The following is a 20,871-nucleotide window of genomic DNA, read 5'->3' on the forward strand; positions in this document are numbered from 1 at the left end:
TAAATAAACAAGCAAATCTTTTCAAAAAAAAAAAAAATTAAGTTAATCAAATAATAGTAGATGCATAAATCTCAACTATTGTTTCATTCTTTTAGTCTTTCGGTATGAATGCATCAACGTGTTTTCTCAAGTACTAAAATTGTGTTTTTTTTTTTTTTTTTGGGTGCAAGATTTTTGCAGTTGTCAACAACTTACAAGAATATTCAGCATGATCACAACTATGGAACAATTTTGTAACCCACACACACACACATAAAAGTATACCCGCATATGCTTTCCGATTCTTCCTTTGTCGTGAAGAGAATTTTTCTTTTATATTCTTCTATCGCATCCCTATCTCTCTTCGGTATCTTATCAGCATATATAAGGTTTTGTGTCATTACTAATCCTGCTACAAGGTTAGATCATGTGATGTTGTTCAATAATTGTAACCCTCATTTCTGAAACGTTTCTTGTAAAAGAAGTATAATCCACAGATTGATGCAAGACTGTTGAAGAGGGAGAAGGTAATCTAAAACTTCAAATATTAAACTGCCTCCTGGGCTCTTTGTTTATCAAATAGATTGTGCTCATAACTATTGAACTAACCTGTGTATTACCAGAAAAAGCAAAAAAACTAATTAAACAAATTGATTTATAGTTGCTACTTAAAACTCTCTTATTGTTAATGGTTTTAGAACAACGTGGAGGATTATGATAAAAAGAAAATTTAGTAAATAATTAGTTCTGAGAAATCAAGAACTAAAAATCCTGTGTACATGTGTTAGACTCTGTTTAGTTTAGTTATGGTGTTAGTAGTTGTAGTTGTGGATAGCAAAAATCTCGTAAATGTATCAGATGAGTTTTTCTCAAGCACGTGTTATTTCTCACTCGAATTGGTTCCTTCTTTTTGCAACTACCAGTAGACTCCAGCTAGTGATATCTTGGTGATGTTTAAAGAGTCTGTTCTTTATTGTTTGGGATACAAAGGAAGCAAAAAAAAGAAGGGGAGAGGGGGGGGAGAACAAGAACTCAATTAAAAATAACTCTTTTTGAGAGAGTGCTCATGCATAATGCACAATATATAAGCGACAAGAATACTACCAAGTGTGTGTTGGTAATGCAAGAAGTATCATTTAGAGATATTTAAACCTCTGCAAAACTAGATCAATCTCAATCTCTGATTCTTTTTTTTTTTCTTGAAATGTGTATCGTGGAACGTACTGGTGTACATATTATTGATCATTAATCAAAGTCTCCTTATACTCACAACGTCGTGCAGGTAAACGAAACACCAAACATATTCTTGGATTAGAAAAAATTGCTGGTGGTGTACTTCAACAATTGTCGGAGTTGATGTCTAACTTAAGTATTATCAATAGTGTATGAAAAAGGAGAAATATCTGAAACTTTGGTTATTATACATAAAATCTAAAAATTTTGTGCAATGGTTGAGGAGTTTTCGTAAAGCCTATACATTTATAGTCTAGTCTCTCAATTGATAAACATCAAGTCACACGATTAATTTGATTCTTAAAAAAGATACAACAACATTCAAATCACGTAAAGTATTATGTAAACCCAACAAACGTTTATGGGTATAACGAATAACCTTTTTGTGAACTGTTTTATGCCAAGGAGATGTTAAGGCATATAATAGTAATATATGGTGATGCTTTTTATTAGCCACCTCGTAAAACTGAAAAGGTTTATAAATAGAGACTTATTGTGATAAGTAAACTACGTTAATAGCTCGTATTTTCTCTAGGAAAGTATATACCTATATCTTAGTTGACAGCAAAGGCGTCAGGAAGGGTATATACAAGTGTCCAACTCTAGTGATCTGATGATCCTCCGCAGTCCGCTAACCAAGAGGCCTGAGCTAGAGTTGGTGTTGTTCTTGTTACCTCACAGTTATTGGTATAAGTACTAAAGGATTTGGGTACGTAAATCGCTATCACAGGGAAAGTGTCTTAAGCGCAATGAGAGAACTTAACTAAGCTAATAATATGTTGATCTCGAAACCTGCTCTATGGGGAAAAGGAACATATTACAAATTATTTACCATTATTGTAAACACTAATCTGACTAAATATTCATCTTACTTGGTATTCTTCTACCGTTGAGAAGCATTGTTTTTTCGTTCATGTTATTTCCGCACTGAAAAAAGAAACAACACCAAAAACAAACCCTAATTTCTCGTCTTTGAAACAAAACTACGTGATGTTTATCTTCTGTTAAACAAAAACAAATGTCCAACAATCATTTACAACCTCCTAATAATTCCCATGAAGATTCTTCACAAATAACAACTATATCTGATATTTCTTGTCTGAAGATCCTGACTCTTGCAGATCTTGAACCATTTTGTATAGGAACAGGAACAACACCACGAGTTCATTTACAATGTCGTTATTATCGATTCCCTAATGAAGATAGTTTTGAAACTTGGTTAGATGATCGGAAACAAGTAGTTCATTGGATTTGTCGACAAAAGAAACCTCATAAAAATTCAGCCTTTTTAGAATATAGAGAATATGAATGTAATTTTGCTGGCAGGTATACTCAAACTAGTGCTAATCATATTAATACCACCAATGATTTACAACAACAAAATGGGGATGGTACAAATGAGACAACACCAGCACCTATAAAAAAGAGGAAAAGAAAACCAACGATTAAAATCAATTGTCCGGCTAAAATCCAAATGAAAATAACCCCAAAAGATCCTGATGGAATTTACGTTACTTGGATTTATAAACATAATCATGACGTTGGTACTGAAGAATATTTTAATCTGAGTAGAGAAAAGAAAAATGCAAAAAGAAAGAGTAAAAAAAGAAAGAGGTAATAGTGTACTCCCTCTAAAAAGGACGAGTTGTTATGTAATGGAAGTTTGATTTCCCAAAAAAAGACACACATTAGATGAAGCTTACAACCAATAGCCCATGTAATATTAAGATGTTGCTATAATTGTTTCAAAAGACATAGATATATAATATTATAATGATTTACAACAATCTTTTTTAAATACCTTACTAGTCATTACAGTTAAACATAATGATTTATTTCAAATAAACATCTCACGTATAAAAATTATACAACAAATAGAACAAAATTAAAAAACTTCTTCTTCCTCTTCCTTCAAAATAGATATAAAAAAAAATTACCAACCAAGATAATAAAACCAAAATACAAAAAATTCCAATCCTTAAAAAAAAAACACCAAACAAATAAAAAACAAAAAAACTATAAACCTTGTATCAATTCCATCAAGTCACGATCATCTCCGAACAACTCTTCAACATCTGCCAATGCTGTTTCACTGAATAACCCTGACTTAGTTGGCCTATACCCTTGAGAAACTGCCTCAACTATTGATGCCCTACGTCTTTCAATTTTAGATTGACTTTGGCGACGTATAGGTTGTTGTTTCTTTATGTGACCACTACCGTTAAACTTCTTGTCAACATTTGAATGACGATGATTGAGATGATGATTATTATCATTATCTTGATATATATGATTATTATATAGCACCGACTTATTTCTGAATGCACCCAAGGGGATCTTTTTCTTATTTTGATTATTATTGAAATCTCGCCATATTTTCACATCATTTTCATCATCATTGTCCAACTCACTCACATTTAATAATTCATCTAATCCCAATGCCAGATCGTCAGATGATATCATCAGTGATGCATTTGTTGGTCCAACCACTATACTCTTGCGTGAATTGGTGGCAAGAGATGATGCCATTGATGACGTGGTCGGTAGACCGGCTCCATTTGGTGAATTCACTATGCTAGTAGAATGAGAAGCACCACTTTGGACAGCACTTCTTGGTTCTTGTGATTTATTCAATTGCAATGTTCTTGTTGACAATCCATCAATTACTCCAAATGGTTTACAATCAACAGTAACCCATGAACCCAATTTAGGAGGTCTATAATCAGCAGTTTTCGAAGATAACACCTCTGTTGCCTTTTTAGATGATCCAACCAAACTGTTGTTTGACGATGATTTCGGTAAACTCTCATCAACATCAGTAGATTCACTACTATCATAATTATCATCGTCATCAGATCCTACTCCAAGGCCAGCACCAAGTTCTTGGATAGTCATTGGTGAATCACTGTATGCCTTGTAAAGTGAATTACCATGATGTATAGGCTTGGTCTTACTCTTAAATGTATTATCGTTTTCAATTTGCTCAAATAATTCATCAGCTCCAGTAATTGCTTTAGTAGACAACGCCTTCTTATTCTGTTTGTTTTTTCTATTTTTGATAACTGGTTTAGGGTTGTTGTTTTTTTCGTCAGCTTCTTCACTTGATGATTCGTTATCAGAACTAAAGAAATAGTTCCATAAATAAGAATCATCATCTTCATCACTGTTGTGGTTGCTATTGGATCTCTGTTTTATTTTATCTTTTTTCAGTTTATCACTATCTCCTTTATGATGACTACTCTTCGTTCCATTACCGATACTCCCATTTTTATCATCAAACAAGGGAACATCAAAGTTGATCAAATCAATATAATCATCTTCATCGTAATCACTGCCACCAGAAGCACTGCTTTCATATTTAACAATAGGTTTACTACGATCTTCTCCAATGCCTTTGAAAGAATTCACAATGCGATTAGTAGTTGAGAAATCACTATCAAAAGTGTGCAAATCATCCTCATCTTCTTCTTCATTTTCATTTTCATCAAACCCGTTGGTTTCAAATTCATTCACAAGATATTTCTCTTCTTCTTTCAAAAATGGATCGTTTTCGTCATCATCGTCATCATCTCCATTATTGCGTTCTTCTTCTTCTTCAATGCTAGAAGAAATAAGTGAATCATTACGATGTGGTTGGTCGTTTTCTTTAATGATTGGGGGTAGAAACTCGTCTGCATCATTTTCAGCTTGCAAGGTTGCTAGCAACTCATTGTCATCAATCTCATAATCTTCATCTGAATTCAACTCTTCTTCGTTGATTTTTGGAACATCTATTAAATGATGATCAAATTCAAATTCCAAAGAAGGAACATTGGTTGAGTCCACAGGAATCTCGGGTGAGTAATCCACTTCTTCACCAATATCTTCTTCTTCTGGCTCTCTAATATGAGTTTGTTGATGATCTGCATCTACTTCCTCATTCTCACCAGTATCAAATTCAAATTTAAAATTAATGTCGGGAAGAACTGCATCCGACCTTCTTCTACCATATTTTAAAAAACTCGTTTTTCTTGGTTTCAATTTTTTCATACTAGCAACATCGTCTTCATTGTCAGAGTCAGATAGAGGTTCAGATTCAGAATCAGAGCTCGAGGCAATGGCGTTATCATTACTTTCATTCTTTGGTTTGCTTTTTAATCCCTTTCTGGCTCGGGCCACTTTTAACGCATGTGCTTTTTGTTGTGCCTGTAATTTAACAAAATCAACATCAGAATCATCATCGGAGGAGCTAAACATGGCCTCATCGGAATCCCCATCTGATGAAGTTGAACTGAAAATATTCTTATTATTCTTCTCATCTTCATCATCATCATTGCTACTTGAATCCTGTGGTTTTTTGCCAATTAATGAATATAACCCATCAAGATGATGATGCTCAGTTTCATCATCTTCATCTTCATCTTCATCATCATCATCGTCATCATCGCTATCATTTTCGATGTCTTCATCACTATCTTCATTACTATCTGAATTAACATTGTAGCTAGACCAAGTTACAGTTTTTCTAGGAATAGTCTTTTTCACTTTCTTCCCAACTGTTTTCCTCCCCTTCCCACCAGTGAAGGAAGGTGACATTGATTTTCTGGAAAATTTGTTATTAGTGTTGTCACTATTTTTATAACCCATTATTGTCTATCGTAAAATGGAAAAAAAAAAATGTATGTAATAAAATAAACTAAAATAAAATAAAATAATGCCTTGTGAATATAAAACTAGATATCACACCCCTCTTTGTAAATTCTTGCTAGGTTTCTCTCTAGTTATTGTATTGATTTAAATTGCTATAATGAAATGATTTGTAAAATAAGTAAATATGAATGGATTTTTAGTATTATTTCTAAAATTATACATAATCTGCAATTTTTTTTAAGGAAAAAAAAAACACTAAAAAAACAGATACAAGATTATTGAATATACTCCTTTCTATTATAAGTTAATATAAAAAGGAAATTCTTCTTGATCGATTTATTGAATGGAATTTGTGGATGGATTATCAAAATTAAATACAAGTATTTGTATGTAAGTATGAAAATCCTTGATAAGAAGTTGTATGTTACTCTTATATATCGACAGGGTTGTTTCAAAAACTCGTTTGTTTCAAATGTAATGTCAAAGAGGTATTAGAAGAGCAATCAAAAAGAATAACGAATATACTTTCAAAAAGCCCTTGTTGGATAAAATGGGGGAAAATGTGGATTGGTTGTAAAAAATAAGGAAATCCTTTTAAGATTAAATTGGAAAAAAGATGGGCAGCCCAAAAGGAAAAAAAAAAATTTTGTATTTTCTTTCTGAGGGAAATTTAATTTAGTTTTATAATTAACTTTCTTTTTTTTTGTGTGTGCACACACACACACACACAACTTCAAACAATAAACAATAAACATTAAATAAGATGAGCAGCAAAAAATATTTAAAACCTTTTTCCTGTCAAATCAGGTCGGTCGGTCGGTCCAGTCAGTCCATCGGTCGGTCAACTCCTCGCAGGGCAACGATGGAATTTCCGATACCCCTTTGTTTTTTGTCTCCATCGTTTAAACTGAAACTGATCTTATCAATTATTATTTGTGTCTTCTATCAAATCACCTATTTCTTTACTCATCTTCCTACCCATAACTGAGGCTTATTGTTAATTACTTAAAATGTAACCTTCATCTAAAAAAACAAAGGATATAAATAATCTACTGTAATACTGTGTACCTACTATATCTTATTTCTCTTCCCCCTCTTCATTATTCTTACTTTCTATCTCCCTTATCTTGATCTCCTGATCACTCCCCTCCCCCTTTTTCTTTAGTTTAGTCTTTTGTTATTTTTGTTCTTGCATGTTACATATGTGTGGGAGATGAGCAAGAAAATTACAAAACAAAAGAACGAAACAATAGAACAGAATAAGGGTATGTTGTTTGTTAGAACCCACAATAGTTTCTGGTGTTACTTCATTTGACTTGATTGGTTGATTTAGTTTCTTGAAATTGTGGCAACTTTTAGTATCCACGGAGTAGGACTAAATCTAACCAACAGGTCATTCAGTGATACTAAAAAAAAATAGGGCCATCTCCGCCCCCTCCAATCAGATTTGGGGGTGAAAAAAAAAATACATCTGCCATTCTGCATTATAACGACGCTAACACTAAAGCCCCATGTTCAATGTCTACATCACACATAAAAACTAGAGGTAGATAACAACAACAAAAGTTGATAACAATATACTAGGTTGTATCATCACGGTATTTTCACTAAAAGAAAAACAACACATTGTAATTGTAATTAATAACGGGAAATTTTCCTAATTGTGTGAATTAATAGTTGAAGGATATTTCAATTGTCATGTATGATACTAAATCTTGATAGATAATTTTTCAAATTTTTCAAAATCAACTTCAACAAACAGCAACATCCCACACACCCCGCCTCATCATTAACATCTGCTTCACACTTTTTCCAGATTTGTCTTTACTTCCTTCCCCTCTCTTTCTTTTCTTCTCCTCAATAACTATTGGTGCACCCCTATTTTTAATCACTTGATGGTGAATCCACACTTGTAAGACAAATCTCATCCCCCAACAACCACGTACAAGACTACACAAAAGCAACTAGACAATGCATAGGCTTCAGAATTGTGTGAAAAAAAAGTAATGGCACACGACTTATTGCGGATCTTGGGTATGAGATGAGCACAAGACTGTTAGGTTTCATATTTTACACAGAAGGACAAGATAAAGGATGGGGGGGGGAAGAAATAGGTGTCTTTCTTCGATAACTTCAAATACTTAATTACCTAATTAAGTTATGTTTATCCCTGTATTTGACATTTGATCCGTTCTGGTAGTCTTAGTAGAATTGAGTGTCCGAAATCTTAACGATTAATCAAGCTTTGACCACACGTATCGATGTGGTTTCTTTTGACAAATTACACGAATTTGTATATATATGAAATGCAATCAATTATACATAGTATACAAAGCTATAATAACACTTAGAACATGTTCTGTATAGATTACACGGAATCATTATTTCTTTGGTTCCCTTCCACCATATTTGACTCTTCACTCCCCACCTACCTACCAACAATCTATATATCTCTAACCTTCTTTACTAATCTTGAATATCATGATTAATCTCTCTCTCTTCATGTCTCCTTTTAACGGGCTTTGTCGGCTTCAGCAGAAGCGGTCAATCTAGCATTTAATTCAATTTGGTCTTTAACGGCTTTAGTCAAATATTCAATCATAATAACATCTTGGTTGTGATCTTTAAATAATTTTTCTAATTCTGGTAAATTAGTTAAAATAGATGGTTTATTCAATAATTGATTACTTAATAATCTTAATAAATCAATATCTTGGTCTTTATTACCATTATTTTCAATGTATGATAACAATTGAGCAACATTATTGTTGGCTTTATTCAATTGTTGACTCAAATATGATAAATCGTCAGTATTATTGTTATTATTAGTAGTAGTAGCAGTAGTGTCATTTTGATGATGATTATTTTTCACATCAATCAAGTTTTTAAAAGCGATTCTTTCAGTAATGGTGGCATTTATAACTTCATTAGGAATAGGAGTGAAAATGTATGAATTATTGACATTAGTTGTTTTCCAACCAATTTGTTGGGCATTAGTAACTGGTTTACCAACAGCAGCACCAATATAAGTTGTAATTTTAGGTTCAATAATTTGATTTTGTTCATTTAAAAATTCAACATTTAAATATATAGCAGGGAATGGGAATGCTCTATCAGCACCTTTTGAATAAAAATCATGAATTAAACTAGTAATATCATCTATTTGATTCGAACTTCCAAACCATCCTAAAACAGTTTCTTTAGGATGAGCTTTTTTATATAATTGATATAATGATTTATGAACTTGATCTTCAATGGCAATAGAATCCCCAGTTTCATTAATAGGAACCATAAATCCATCTTTAATTTCCATTTCTAATCCATCGTCAGATCGAGATCCTAATAATGTACCAATGATTCGTTTATTTAAAACTTGTTGTGAGATGATTTCTAAAATGGTCAACATTGCTGGAGCATGAATCTTTATACTAGCTGGTCCATTGGCAGATCCAGCAGCTGGTGCTATAACATTTGGTCTCACCAAATGCATAAATGAATTTGTTTGTGACATGATGAATTATTGTTGTAGTGAGTTGGTTTGTCTGACTTGGCCTTGTTGTCGTTGATAGAGCAAAGAAAGAAAAAATTTTTGTTTCCCTGTTGTGGTGATTATTAAAAAAAAAAAAAAAATTTTTCATATATATGGGTGAGTTAATATACAGGATGTTGAAAAATTACACAGTCCAAATGGATTAAAGAAGTTGCAAAAAAAAAAAATTAAATAACAACAATTATTGATCTTGATAAAGGTGATGCTTTCAATAGAGTAGTGAATAGTGTTAGACAAGTGTTTTCTATTGATATGAAAAAAGATCTGCCCCGGTTTCTTTGGTTTTGGTGTGTTTGGTGAGAATCTGGGAAGAATAAGTATATTTAAGTGATCTTAAGATATCTTTTATAAATTTGACTGTGCGCTTAAAATACTTGATTGCTTGTTTGGTTTGCTAAAGCTTTAATAGTATGTAAGGTTTGATGTGCGTCTGGACATCCATGGATTCAGTTGCTTTGACAAGGGCTATGAATAAAATTTAGGCGCCATTTTTTTACTAATTTTTTAGAAAAATCCTTATATTCTAGATTTCTTCACAAATCATTATAACCAAACAAATAAAGCCAAAAAATATGATTTCTAAACTATATGAATAAAATTAATACACTAATAAATCATATATACAGAGAGTTTGCCTCTATCTTTCTTAAGGTATAAGAAAAAAGCGTGCACCATGAACAATTGCAAAAATCCACTTTCCATTTTTTTTTTTTTCCTTTCTTTTTGTTCCGAGATTCTTTACTTTTTCTTTTTTCTTTTTTGCTTTGCTTTGCTCAATTATCAACAAACATCAAGAATTCTTTTCAACCCACACATTCTATAGAAACTTTACTTAGCCAAGTTCAATCCCCTTCTTATATGACATCGACAACAACAAAGATAAATAATAGCATAACAAGGCTATTCGAAGATGACAAGTTTTTATTACCGCAATTAAAATCATTAAATAATACATGGATTTTTTCTGAAGATGCCGTGATCAATAATTCACCCACTCGACATCAAAAACTAACAATTAGTCAAGAGTTGAAAAATAAGGAATCGATGCATGATTTTTTAATTCGATTAGGACAAAAATTAAAAGTTGATGGGAGAACAATCTTAGCAGCAACAATATATTTACATCGATTTTATATGCGAGTGCCGATTTCTCAATCAAAATATTATGTTGTTTCTGCTGCCCTTACCATTTCATGTAAATTAAATGATAATTATCGAACTCCTGATAAAGTGGCATTACTTTCATGTAATGTGAAATTACCCCCAAATGCAAAACCTATTGATGAACAAAATGAAATGTATTGGCGATGGAAAGATCAATTATTATTTCGAGAGGAATTGATATTACGTAAATTGAATTTTGATTTGAATTTGATTCTACCTTATGAAATAAGAGATCATATTTTTAAAAATTTTGTACTTTTTGATCAAGAAGATGAACTGGTGAAATTGTTTAGTACTCATAAATTAGACATTTTAAAAATGACAACATCTTTGATTGAATCCTTGTCTAGTTTGCCAATTATTTTATGTTATGATATGAATATAATATTTGGAACATGTTTAATTATAACAATTATTGAAGGTAGGAAAATCATTGATGAAAAATTGAATATTCCACCGGCATTTCTACACAGATTTTTGAATATTGATTCAGAGACTTGTTTAAAATGTTTCCATTTTATTAAAAAACTATTGAAATTTTCCCAAGACGACCCTCACACAATCAGTAATAAAGCAAGTGCGAAACGATTGTTGGAGCTAAGGTCAAAATTGTTCCACGAAATTGCCAAACAAGGAGACAGCAAACAATCGCAACCCCAATCCCAACAACATGAAAATGAAACCACTAACAAAGAGAAAAAACCAGAGGAAAGCAAGAATGAGGAATGTAAAACTTCAGAGAACATAAAAAACGGTCATGGTACAACCACTACAAATATAGACCCCAAAATCCATGATAGTAAAGTAGATGAGGTTGAAAAAAATGAGATAAACAAACAGGAGGTAGACAAAATTCAAACACAAGGTGAATGTACACAAGAAGAAAATACTATTGGTATTGCTATTGAGAAGAAAATACCAGATACAGAAAATAACGAAACAAAATCTGAAACCACAAACTCAACTAGAGAAAAAGATGACAAAATTAACCATAAAACTGTAATTAGCAATGAGAGTATGGCTGAAAAGAACTCCGACGTACATGGAAATGATAGTAATGGGAACAATGGTGATTCTGGAAACACATCTAATCTGTTAAAACAAGGAGAAGATACCAAAAATGAAGTGCTGAAGAAAACTGCTGATTCTAAAGAAGTTCCTACCTCAACTAATAACACCAGTTCAAACAACGCTACTGCTGATTTACATGACTCAACCAATGGCACAAACGAAAAGTCTATTGGAGAAAAAAGAAATCTTGAACCAGATTCAAACGATGCCAATGTAGATTCACCAAGTAGTAAAATAGCAAGAGTTGAATAGTTAATGTTTATAGAGGAAAATATATATGATGAAACGGCTGAATAATTGAACCTAATCACATCACACATATTAATTCTTTGCATTTGCGATCTAGGCGATTTCATGTCCGAGGTAGTGCTAATTGGCTATGATTTTTTCTTTTTTTTTTTTTTTTTCTCTTTTTCACAGATTGTAATTGTGCGTGCAACTGGAAATCGGGATTAAAGACCCATACATAAATATTAGGATCATCATCATTCAGAGTGTGGTTACCACAACTTCCTTCTCAAGTTTTTTTTTTTTCTATACTTTCATCTACAATTAATTGGGGGGGATATTATTTACTATTACTAGTGTTTCATATATGGAATAATCATATATTTGTGCCCTTCTTCCCTAAACTCACACCAGTTCCCCGCTTTTATTATGGACCCTAATATTGATATTGACATATTCAGAGACTTGGATGCTTCATTTATAGAACTATTCCATAGGGCACAACTTCAGACACATTTAGAACATTTACCTCCGACAGAGAGAGAAGAACAATTAAATAACCTATTATCCCAGAGGGATTTACTAAACAGCCACCACCACCAACAAACACAGTATTATCATATCCATTGGATTTTCAGTTATGTTCCATTTATAATTTTGAATTTTGATCAAATATGGAGAGATTTTTCATGGAGAGCATTTTGGGCCCGTACAGTGGATGTTGTGACTAGTGCTATGATAATGGCAGTTAGAGCTCTTAGATTTACAACATTTATCATTGGATCAGGAGTTTATTTCCAAGGAGTTGTGAGGAGATTATTTGTGTTTTGTGATGTGATTACATTTTCTGATAACTTTATTCGTGACATGTTCACCTATATTTTAAGAGATTCACAAGACATATTAGACCAATGCATTTTGCTTGAACGTCATCTGCGAAATGTGTTTTACTTTTTACAATACGATGAATATAATGATTTATCGAGTTTGCAAGTACTTCAATTAGCATACCGAAACTTATTGGCATCATTAATAAATGTCGAGTGCATCACTTATTCTCCAAATTCAACTGGAACAACAACAACAACATCATCATCATCATCAACAGCAACAACTACAAGCTGTAAAATATTGACTGATACATTAGTGTTTAAACTTTCCAGTGTGTTTCAAGATTTCTTCCCAGCTTTAGGATCAACTGGTTTGAAACTAATCACGCTTTGGATATACATCAGCTATGCACTTATTGGCGATATTGTCTGCTTGAATATTTTATTGTTTGTAAGCTATAACCTAATAAATAGATTCATGGGTTATAAACAGATGTTCCAAGGACTTAAGGATATCTTGTGGAATAGTTTATTTAAATTTATATTATAACGGTGATTTATAGAATATACAAAGCCTATATTTGGCATTGAATGCGTTGTCGTCCTAGCCGAGGTGAATCGGAAACCAAAAACAAAAACACCTAAACCCGCATCATTCTCTACCGCCACCACCACCCCCACACAATTTCGCTTGCTATTTCCGTTCTCTCATAATACAAACCTAGAACTATAATCCCACATAGAATCGTCTCCTTACTCTCCTCCCTTCGTTTTTGTTTTTTTTTTTCAACAAACGATTATTTACTTCTGCTTGTATTTTAGATTGATCTTAACCTTTTAAGAACACCATAAAATATGTCAATTCCAGCTTCAATGAAGGCAATTGTCTTCTATGCACCTTATGATGTCAGAACTGAGGAAAGACCAACACCAAAGATCAAAGATCCCAAAGATGTTATTGTCAAAGTTAGGTACTCTGGATTATGTGGCACTGATCTTCATAGTTATCGTGGTCATATTAAAGGACCAGTGGGTACAATTTTGGGACATGAATTCGTTGGTACTGTGGTTGCCATTGGTGATAATATTACAAAGTTTTCAATTGGAGATGATGTAATTAGTAACTTTTCAATTGAATGTGGTGAATGTTGGTATTGTAAACATGGGTATTCTGGACAATGTAATGTTACCAATACTTTTGGAAAAATTGGTTTAGATGGAGGACAAGCAGAATATGTTCGTGTACCATATGCAGAGACAACCTTGACCAAAAAACCACCAACATCATCCTCAACAAGTTCCAATAATGATATTGATGATTCAGTTTATGTGCTTATGGCAGATATTTTCACCACTGGTTATTATGGAGTGAAAAAAATCAAAGATTTTCTTTCAATACCAGCAGCAGAAGGTATCAAACCACAATCATTTGAAGAAACGACAATATTACAGTTGGGAGCAGGTCCAGTTGGATTATGTGCTTTGAGAATTTTGAAGTACTTTGGATTTGGCAAAGTTGTTGTTGTTGATAATGTTCCATCTAGGTTAGAAGAAGCTAAAAGATTAGGTGCAACTAAAGTGATAAATTTTGATACTGAACCCGATGGCATAAATAAATATATCAGTGAAGAAACCGATAATGTTGGTTTTGATGCAGTTTTAGAAGTAGTGGGGTCTGCAGCTGCTCATAAAACGTCTTTTGATGCTGTTCGTAGAAATGGGTTTATTTCATCGATTGGAATGGGTCACGAACCATTTCCATTTAATGGATTAGATGTATATTTAAAAAACATTAATATGTCGTTTGGAAGATGTCATTCATGGTCATTATTTCCTGAATCTTTGGCTATTTTTGAAAAAATGAAAGGAGATTTGGCAAGTTTTATTGATTATAAAGCTAAATTAGAGGACAGTAAAGAAGCTTTTGATATGTTTGATAAACATAAAGTTAAGAAAATTGTTTTTGATTTGACCAGTTGAGCTAGGTTTAGTTATGCCTGTCTAATCATTGCTAATAATCATTTGTGGGTAGCTTTACATTTGTATAGTTTGTAAAATGGATGTGGTAGTTTTGACTACATATCTATCATCCATCTAGGCAAACTTTATTAGCAGACTCGACAATAATGCAATCCAAAAAAAAATACTCTAAGTTATTATCATTCTATGAAACCCTTGTATTAAGGAAAATGTAATCACTATCGACCCTTTTTATTCATTCCATTTTCCAGCCCTTCGCACGACTAATTTTGTCGAACCGTTTTTTTTCCCTTCGCTGTTCCGAGTCGCATGAGTGTCAAACTTTATTTTAACATATCTACAGTACACTAAGAGAACACTCCACTCAATTAAATCAACTTTTCACTTAACCATCATAACCAATTTGAGATCAATTGGTCGAGAGTGTTGCATAAATAATAAAAATTTAACTTTCCAGTGAAAGGCAATGAGCAACACCCCTTCTAATACATCACAGGCATCTCGAGACAATATTTCACATTCAACTACATCACCAGAAACATCAAGGGATGAAAAAGAAATGAAAGCAAAAAACAATATCAAAACAGAATCTGCAGAAAGCTCAGCAGCAGCAACATTAGGTTCAATGGGTACAGCAAGAGACCATCTTCATTCACAATTTCCACCATCGACACCAGGTCCGATCCCAACACATTTGACCTCTTCCTTCGGAGGTACTGCTCGACATGCTCAGCCTCAAGGTACACCACAGGTGACAGCACCAGCGTCAACCCTGTTTGGATATTGTCAACCTTTGCAACAGTTACATCCAATACAGCAGTACCAACATCTCAACCAAGCCCCGTCACAGCCACAAGCATCGTCACCATCTCCAATACCCCCAGTAGCACATTCACCCACTGCTACAAACACAAGTCATACGCCTGATCAAAATGGTGCATCAAGACAACGAATGAGGGTTGTGAAAGCCTGTGATCGTTGTCGTAGCCACAAAATCAAATGTTCAGGAGAGTGTCCCTGCGCCACTTGTTTAAAACAGGCAAAAGAGTGTACTTTCAGTAACAAGGTATTTCAGAAAAGAACGAAAGGCACAGAATTACCAGAACAAAAGCGTGCCAAATTTGCTGAACCATTTGGGTTACCCGAAGTTAAAAAAGATGACCAACAAGAGTACATTAATCATTTGGAAAATAGAGTACATTATCTTGAGAGTTTATTAACAAACAGTACAACAGACACTTTTAAAACTCCGCTTTCAAATGAACCTGAAAGTGAGTTTGTCACTGAGACATTGTTTTGTACCAGTTCAAAATGGAGATTTTCCAGACGGCATCAAAATTTGCTTATTGCTGAATTGTGCAGATCAATGTATTCTAATTTATCTGAGGAACTGAAACAATTAGTCACACTTCCCAGATACCAATATTTTGGCTGGAACATGTCTGGTGTCAAATATGTTACAAGTGAAGAGTTGCCTCCATTGCCTGATCTTGGGGCGAAACTTGATTCCAAGTTTTTAACTAAATATTATTTTGAAGAAATCAACCCTTTATTTGCTATTCTCCATGAAACTGTGTTCAAAGAACAAATTGGAGCATACGAGAAGTTACTTAGAGACCAAATAATGTTGCATAAAGACGATCATGATTCGAAAGGTAATCAAACAAGATTATTTAGTGCCATGCTTTATCTCGTTTATGCCTTGGCAATAAGGTTTAGTGAAATTCTGAAACCAAAGAACCCCAGTATTGAAATGTTGCAACTTGAAGAGAAACTTTTTAAATATGGTTATAAAGTCATTTCCATACTCAGTTTTGAATGGGAATCATTTGAATTGATACAAGGGTGGTTGTTGATTACTCTTTATCTTAGAGTCACCCATAGACAAACATCCTGTTCTCATGCATTGGGGCAAGCTATGGATATGGTAAAATCTATGGGTCTTGGATTTGCCCATGATAATGCTAAATTTTATTCATCAACAGCTTATGAACGCTTAAAAGCCAAAAGAATATTTTGGTGCGTATTTACATTTGATCGTGTGTTTGGGTTGCAAACTGGTCGATATTGTGGCATTCGAGATGAAGATTTTAATAATGAATTCCCGGGCTTTGATTTTAAACACGAAACTGAAAAAGACGATTGGTTGACTTTACCAGCATTGGGATTAATTCATATTGCTCGAGTTTCTAACTTTGTTCATACAGCATCTACAGATAATCCTCATTTGATTAAATATCAACAAGTAAATGCAGAATTGGTTAAATTACACGAATGGTTTAATGCAAACGGGTTCCGAAATGACTTGTTTTTCAATAAAAAGAATGATTCTAGTTCTTTGGTTAAGGCACAAGTGAAGTTACATTATTATGACTTGGTTCTTTGTATTCATAGCAAGATTTTATTTAACTATATTGGTAGAAGAATCGCTAGTCATGGATTAAAAGTCGAGATGGTGATTGATGCTTGTAATGGGGTAATTGAAGTTTTGGACAAAACCAACAAGGCAGGGTTGTTGTATACTCCTTGGTATTCTGTTTTACTTTTGTTGTTTAATGTTGGGGTCAATGCAATTACATTGATTAATGGTGGGGCTTTTGTTGAACAAGCTCGTGAAGTTTTGAAAAATACCATGAGATTATTAACCATACTACGTAAGTCCCCTATTAGAAATGAGCAGAATAAGTTGGTGTTCAGAGAGAGATTTAAAATGGTCAGAGAATGTATATGGGCGTTGAAAATGGCCAATAGGATTTTGACATTGAGATTACAGGAAGATATCAGTGTATTGAATAGCATTGGGGTTGATCATGGATCATCTGATGTTAACAAACAGACTTTCACTCAGTTGGGTATTGCTTCAGAATCGACCGAGGGAAGCTCAACACAACCCAAAACAAATGAATTCAATCAAGTGTTTGAAAAACATTTACATAGGAACAGTGATATTCGTCAACTGATCACCAATGATGTTGATTCTCCAGTTAGTGTCAACTCCGATTCAACATCAAATGTACAATCCATAGAGCCTGTTGACACCTACAGTTCAGCGGAAATCGACAATTTGCTTGGAAACATTCAATGGTTTGATCAATGGACGGATTTCAATATTGACTTTTAGCTCATTACGTGTTTAGGGTTTTATTTGTATTACTAGTTTTTAATTCAGTAAAGAATAAAGTTTATACTTAGAAAACTGACGTCTATAGTATCATCATGTAGAGCAGACATAGATCTCTTAGGTCTAGATAATAATTAGGTTCCGGCGTCTGCAAAAAAAAAAAAAAAAGAAACAATATTATCAATTCCTCGGTACTTGGTAGCTACTACAGTTTTGTGCGCCGAAATCGGTTTTGCTTGAAGTTTTGTCAATGGTAATTCTGAGATGAAAATCAAATAAAAGTATTTATAATGACAAATACCATACTATCATGGGGTTAGCAATGATTTTTAAGAAGACTTGGGTTTTATTTAATGGCGTGATTAGACTTCCCTTTTTTGTATTTCTTTTAAGTGAGGTGCATAAACAAGGAGCAGGGTGAGAGAAAGATCTAATCTATAATCCCATATTTTAGATTCGTAAGTTAGTCCAGATTTCACGTAATCAGAGAGATAAAGCAAAAAAAAAAAGAACGGTACAATCTTGTAAATATAAGCCAAGTCCAGAAGAAAGAAATAGGCTTATACATGTGTAACAAATAAACGAAGGCCAGGTCAAGTCGATTATTAATCTGTTAAGTTAGTTGGCAGAAAATAATGTTCTAGACTGGCGAATTGATTTTGTCAGCAATATAGGACGAGAAAACTTTTTCTTAGGCGCGACTAAGAAGAAACAACTAACAATAATTGTTAAATACCTTTTTTTCATATGACAAATCAATTAGAACAGTTCGAGAAGAAGAAACAGAAAAAAAAAAAAAAAAGAAACATCAATTGAAATATATATAAGTTAATAATTCCACCGGATATTTTTTTTCCTTCTTCCAAAAGTTAAATTTTATCAACATCTTTTATAAAATAAAACCATATTCACATTTATTTCACACATATATTACATAATTTTAAACAATGGTACACCACAAAGTCACTATTATTGGATCCGGTCCAGCTGCCCACACTGCTGCTATTTACTTGGCCAGAGCAGAAATTAAACCAACTTTATACGAAGGTATGTTGGCTAATGGTATTGCAGCTGGTGGTCAATTGACTACAACCACTGATATTGAAAATTTCCCAGGGTTCCCAAATGGTATTGGAGGATCTGAATTGATGGAAAAAATGAAGGAACAATCACAAAGATTCGGTACCGAAATTATCACTGAGACCATCTCCAAAGTTGATTTCTCCAAGAGACCTTTCAAATTATGGACTGAATGGAATGAAGATGCAGAACCAATCACTACTGATGCCGTTATTATTGCTACTGGTGCATCTGCCAAGAGAATGCATTTACCTGGGGAAGAAACTTATTGGCAACAAGGTATTTCTGCCTGTGCTGTTTGTGATGGTGCTGTTCCAATTTTCAGAAACAACCCATTGGCTGTAATTGGTGGTGGTGATTCTGCTTGTGAAGAGGCCATTTTCTTGACCAAATATGCTTCTAAAGTGTTTTTATTGGTCAGAAGAGACGTTTTGAGAGCATCCACAATTATGCAAAAGAGAGTCACCAACAATGACAAAATTGAAGTATTATGGAACACTGAAGCTTTGGAAGCTAAAGGTGATGGTAAATTATTGAAATCATTAAGAGTTGTCAACAACAAAACTAAAGAAGAAAAAGATTTACAAGTCAATGGTTTGTTCTATGCCATTGGTCACATCCCAGCCACCAAGATTTTTGCTGACCAACTCAAGACCGACGAAGCTGGTTACATTCAAACCACCCCAGGAACTGCTTCTACTTCCATTGAAGGTGTGTTTGCAGCTGGTGATGTCCAAGATAAAATTTATAGACAAGCCATTACTTCTGCTGGTAGTGGATGTATGGCTGCTTTGGAATGTGAAAAATTCATTTCCGAACAAGAAGCTTAGATGTTTTGAACAATACAATCTGGTAGAATTGAGTTTTACATAGTTTTGTTTCAATTTACGTACATATAAATATTTATAGATTTTAGTTTATACTACTGTATTGCCCTTCTCAAGGGAAATTACTATCCATGAACGATGGTTCTGTAAGAGGTTTGTAGAGTTGAAGAAATATTGGGTGTTATCGGATAAAAAAGGGTAAGACTACACGACTCCTCCAGACAAACACTTGAGATTTGCACTGCGGTCACATTTTGTTTATTAACTAGAGGAGAAATTTGTTATCAATTACCCTAACTTCTTATGTTAACAAACTCCAACCATTATCATGTCTTTTAATACACCGTTTAGTGAAGATTTAGAAAGAACTGCGACAAATAATTCTCATAGATACAAGGATTATCCGGAATTTGACAGCTTATCAACAACTATAGAGAATCAATTACATTTTATCAATTCAGAACTCTTATCGTCTATACGTCTGGATTTAGCAAAATTAGAAAAGGATAAAACTGACACAACATTATCTGAAAGTTTAAGTGGTCAATTTAGAAAAACCACTGATGCATTCAAAAAAGTGAATAAATTTGTGAAACAGTTGAATGCATCTATAGTGGCAACAGAACGAGAACATGAGGATGTGGAAACAGTGAACTATCTCAAACAAAAGGAAGCAATACAAATAAAGCTAATAAGAGACAGTTTGGCAAATTTCAATAACTTTCAAAAGAGATTTGAATCATGTCAAACAACCCAGTTGCCCGAAGATGGATCTAACTTGCTGGAGGCAGAACCTGGAACAGCTCAACAACAACAACAACAACAACAACAGGTACAAATCACTTATGAACCCATTAATGCTGAAGAGTTGGAACAACAAACGTTACTTATTCAAGAACGTGAACGAGAAATACATCAGATCCAACAGGACACACAAGAAATCAATGATATTTTCAGCAACTTGTCATCCATAGTGAATGAACAACAGTTTCAAATTGATAGTATTGAAAATAATATTTTCAGTTATAATTCAAATGCAAGAGAAGCATCAAATGAACTTCGCAGAGCAGAAAGATATCAGAAGAGTTCTAGTGGAAGGTTATTATGTTGTTTCTTAATACTTGTTGGTATAGTATCGTTTATAATTTTAATAGGGTTGATTTTTTAGAAATAAATATA

At 33.4% G+C, this 20,871-nt stretch overlaps 9 protein-coding genes across 9 annotated transcripts, besides 1 other annotated feature; 7 read left to right on the forward strand and 2 right to left on the reverse strand. All coding sequences in view use genetic code 12, as the record gives it.

Annotated features, from left to right (window-relative positions):
- Window positions 1-1,706: 1,706 nt before the first annotated feature.
- Window positions 1,707-1,892: a mobile genetic element.
- Window positions 1,893-2,230: 338 nt separating this feature from the next.
- CD36_52410 (conserved hypothetical protein) lies at window positions 2,231-2,830 on the forward strand (the record flags this gene model as incomplete). Its single annotated transcript, XM_002420501.1, has 1 exon — window positions 2,231-2,830. The coding sequence occupies one exon, from the start codon at window positions 2,231-2,233 to the stop codon at window positions 2,828-2,830; it is 600 nt and encodes a 199-aa protein (XP_002420546.1).
- Window positions 2,831-3,228: 398 nt separating this feature from the next.
- Window positions 3,229-5,838, reverse strand: CD36_52420 (conserved hypothetical protein; the record flags this gene model as incomplete). The annotated part of the gene is made up of 1 exon (XM_002420502.1): window positions 3,229-5,838. The coding sequence occupies one exon, from the start codon at window positions 5,836-5,838 to the stop codon at window positions 3,229-3,231; it is 2,610 nt and encodes an 869-aa protein (XP_002420547.1).
- Window positions 5,839-8,353: 2,515 nt separating this feature from the next.
- CD36_52430 (translation initiation factor eIF3 subunit, putative) lies at window positions 8,354-9,352 on the reverse strand (the record flags this gene model as incomplete). The annotated part of the gene is made up of 1 exon (XM_002420503.1): window positions 8,354-9,352. The coding sequence occupies one exon, from the start codon at window positions 9,350-9,352 to the stop codon at window positions 8,354-8,356; it is 999 nt and encodes a 332-aa protein (XP_002420548.1).
- Window positions 9,353-10,249: 897 nt separating this feature from the next.
- Window positions 10,250-11,878, forward strand: CD36_52440 (cyclin subunit, putative; the record flags this gene model as incomplete). Its single annotated transcript, XM_002420504.1, has 1 exon — window positions 10,250-11,878. One exon carries the CDS (start codon window positions 10,250-10,252, stop codon window positions 11,876-11,878), a length of 1,629 nt encoding a protein of 542 aa, XP_002420549.1.
- A 405-nt stretch (window positions 11,879-12,283) lies between these two features.
- CD36_52460 (conserved hypothetical protein) lies at window positions 12,284-13,234 on the forward strand (the record flags this gene model as incomplete). The annotated part of the gene is made up of 1 exon (XM_002420505.1): window positions 12,284-13,234. The coding sequence occupies one exon, from the start codon at window positions 12,284-12,286 to the stop codon at window positions 13,232-13,234; it is 951 nt and encodes a 316-aa protein (XP_002420550.1).
- A 305-nt stretch (window positions 13,235-13,539) lies between these two features.
- CD36_52470 (D-xylulose reductase, putative) lies at window positions 13,540-14,664 on the forward strand (the record flags this gene model as incomplete). Its single annotated transcript, XM_002420506.1, has 1 exon — window positions 13,540-14,664. The coding sequence occupies one exon, from the start codon at window positions 13,540-13,542 to the stop codon at window positions 14,662-14,664; it is 1,125 nt and encodes a 374-aa protein (XP_002420551.1).
- Window positions 14,665-15,130: 466 nt separating this feature from the next.
- On the forward strand, window positions 15,131-17,785 carry CD36_52480 (zinc finger-containing transcription factor, putative; the record flags this gene model as incomplete). Its single annotated transcript, XM_002420507.1, has 1 exon — window positions 15,131-17,785. The coding sequence occupies one exon, from the start codon at window positions 15,131-15,133 to the stop codon at window positions 17,783-17,785; it is 2,655 nt and encodes an 884-aa protein (XP_002420552.1).
- Window positions 17,786-18,732: 947 nt separating this feature from the next.
- CD36_52490 (thioredoxin reductase, putative) lies at window positions 18,733-19,695 on the forward strand (the record flags this gene model as incomplete). Its single annotated transcript, XM_002420508.1, has 1 exon — window positions 18,733-19,695. The coding sequence occupies one exon, from the start codon at window positions 18,733-18,735 to the stop codon at window positions 19,693-19,695; it is 963 nt and encodes a 320-aa protein (XP_002420553.1).
- Window positions 19,696-20,020: 325 nt separating this feature from the next.
- CD36_52500 (syntaxin, putative) lies at window positions 20,021-20,860 on the forward strand (the record flags this gene model as incomplete). Its single annotated transcript, XM_002420509.1, has 1 exon — window positions 20,021-20,860. The coding sequence occupies one exon, from the start codon at window positions 20,021-20,023 to the stop codon at window positions 20,858-20,860; it is 840 nt and encodes a 279-aa protein (XP_002420554.1).
- Window positions 20,861-20,871: the final 11 nt, after the last annotated feature.

This window comes from Candida dubliniensis, chromosome 5 (assembly GCF_000026945.1).
Source record: "Candida dubliniensis CD36 chromosome 5, complete sequence".
Lineage (NCBI taxonomy): Eukaryota > Fungi > Ascomycota > Pichiomycetes > Serinales > Debaryomycetaceae > Candida > Candida dubliniensis.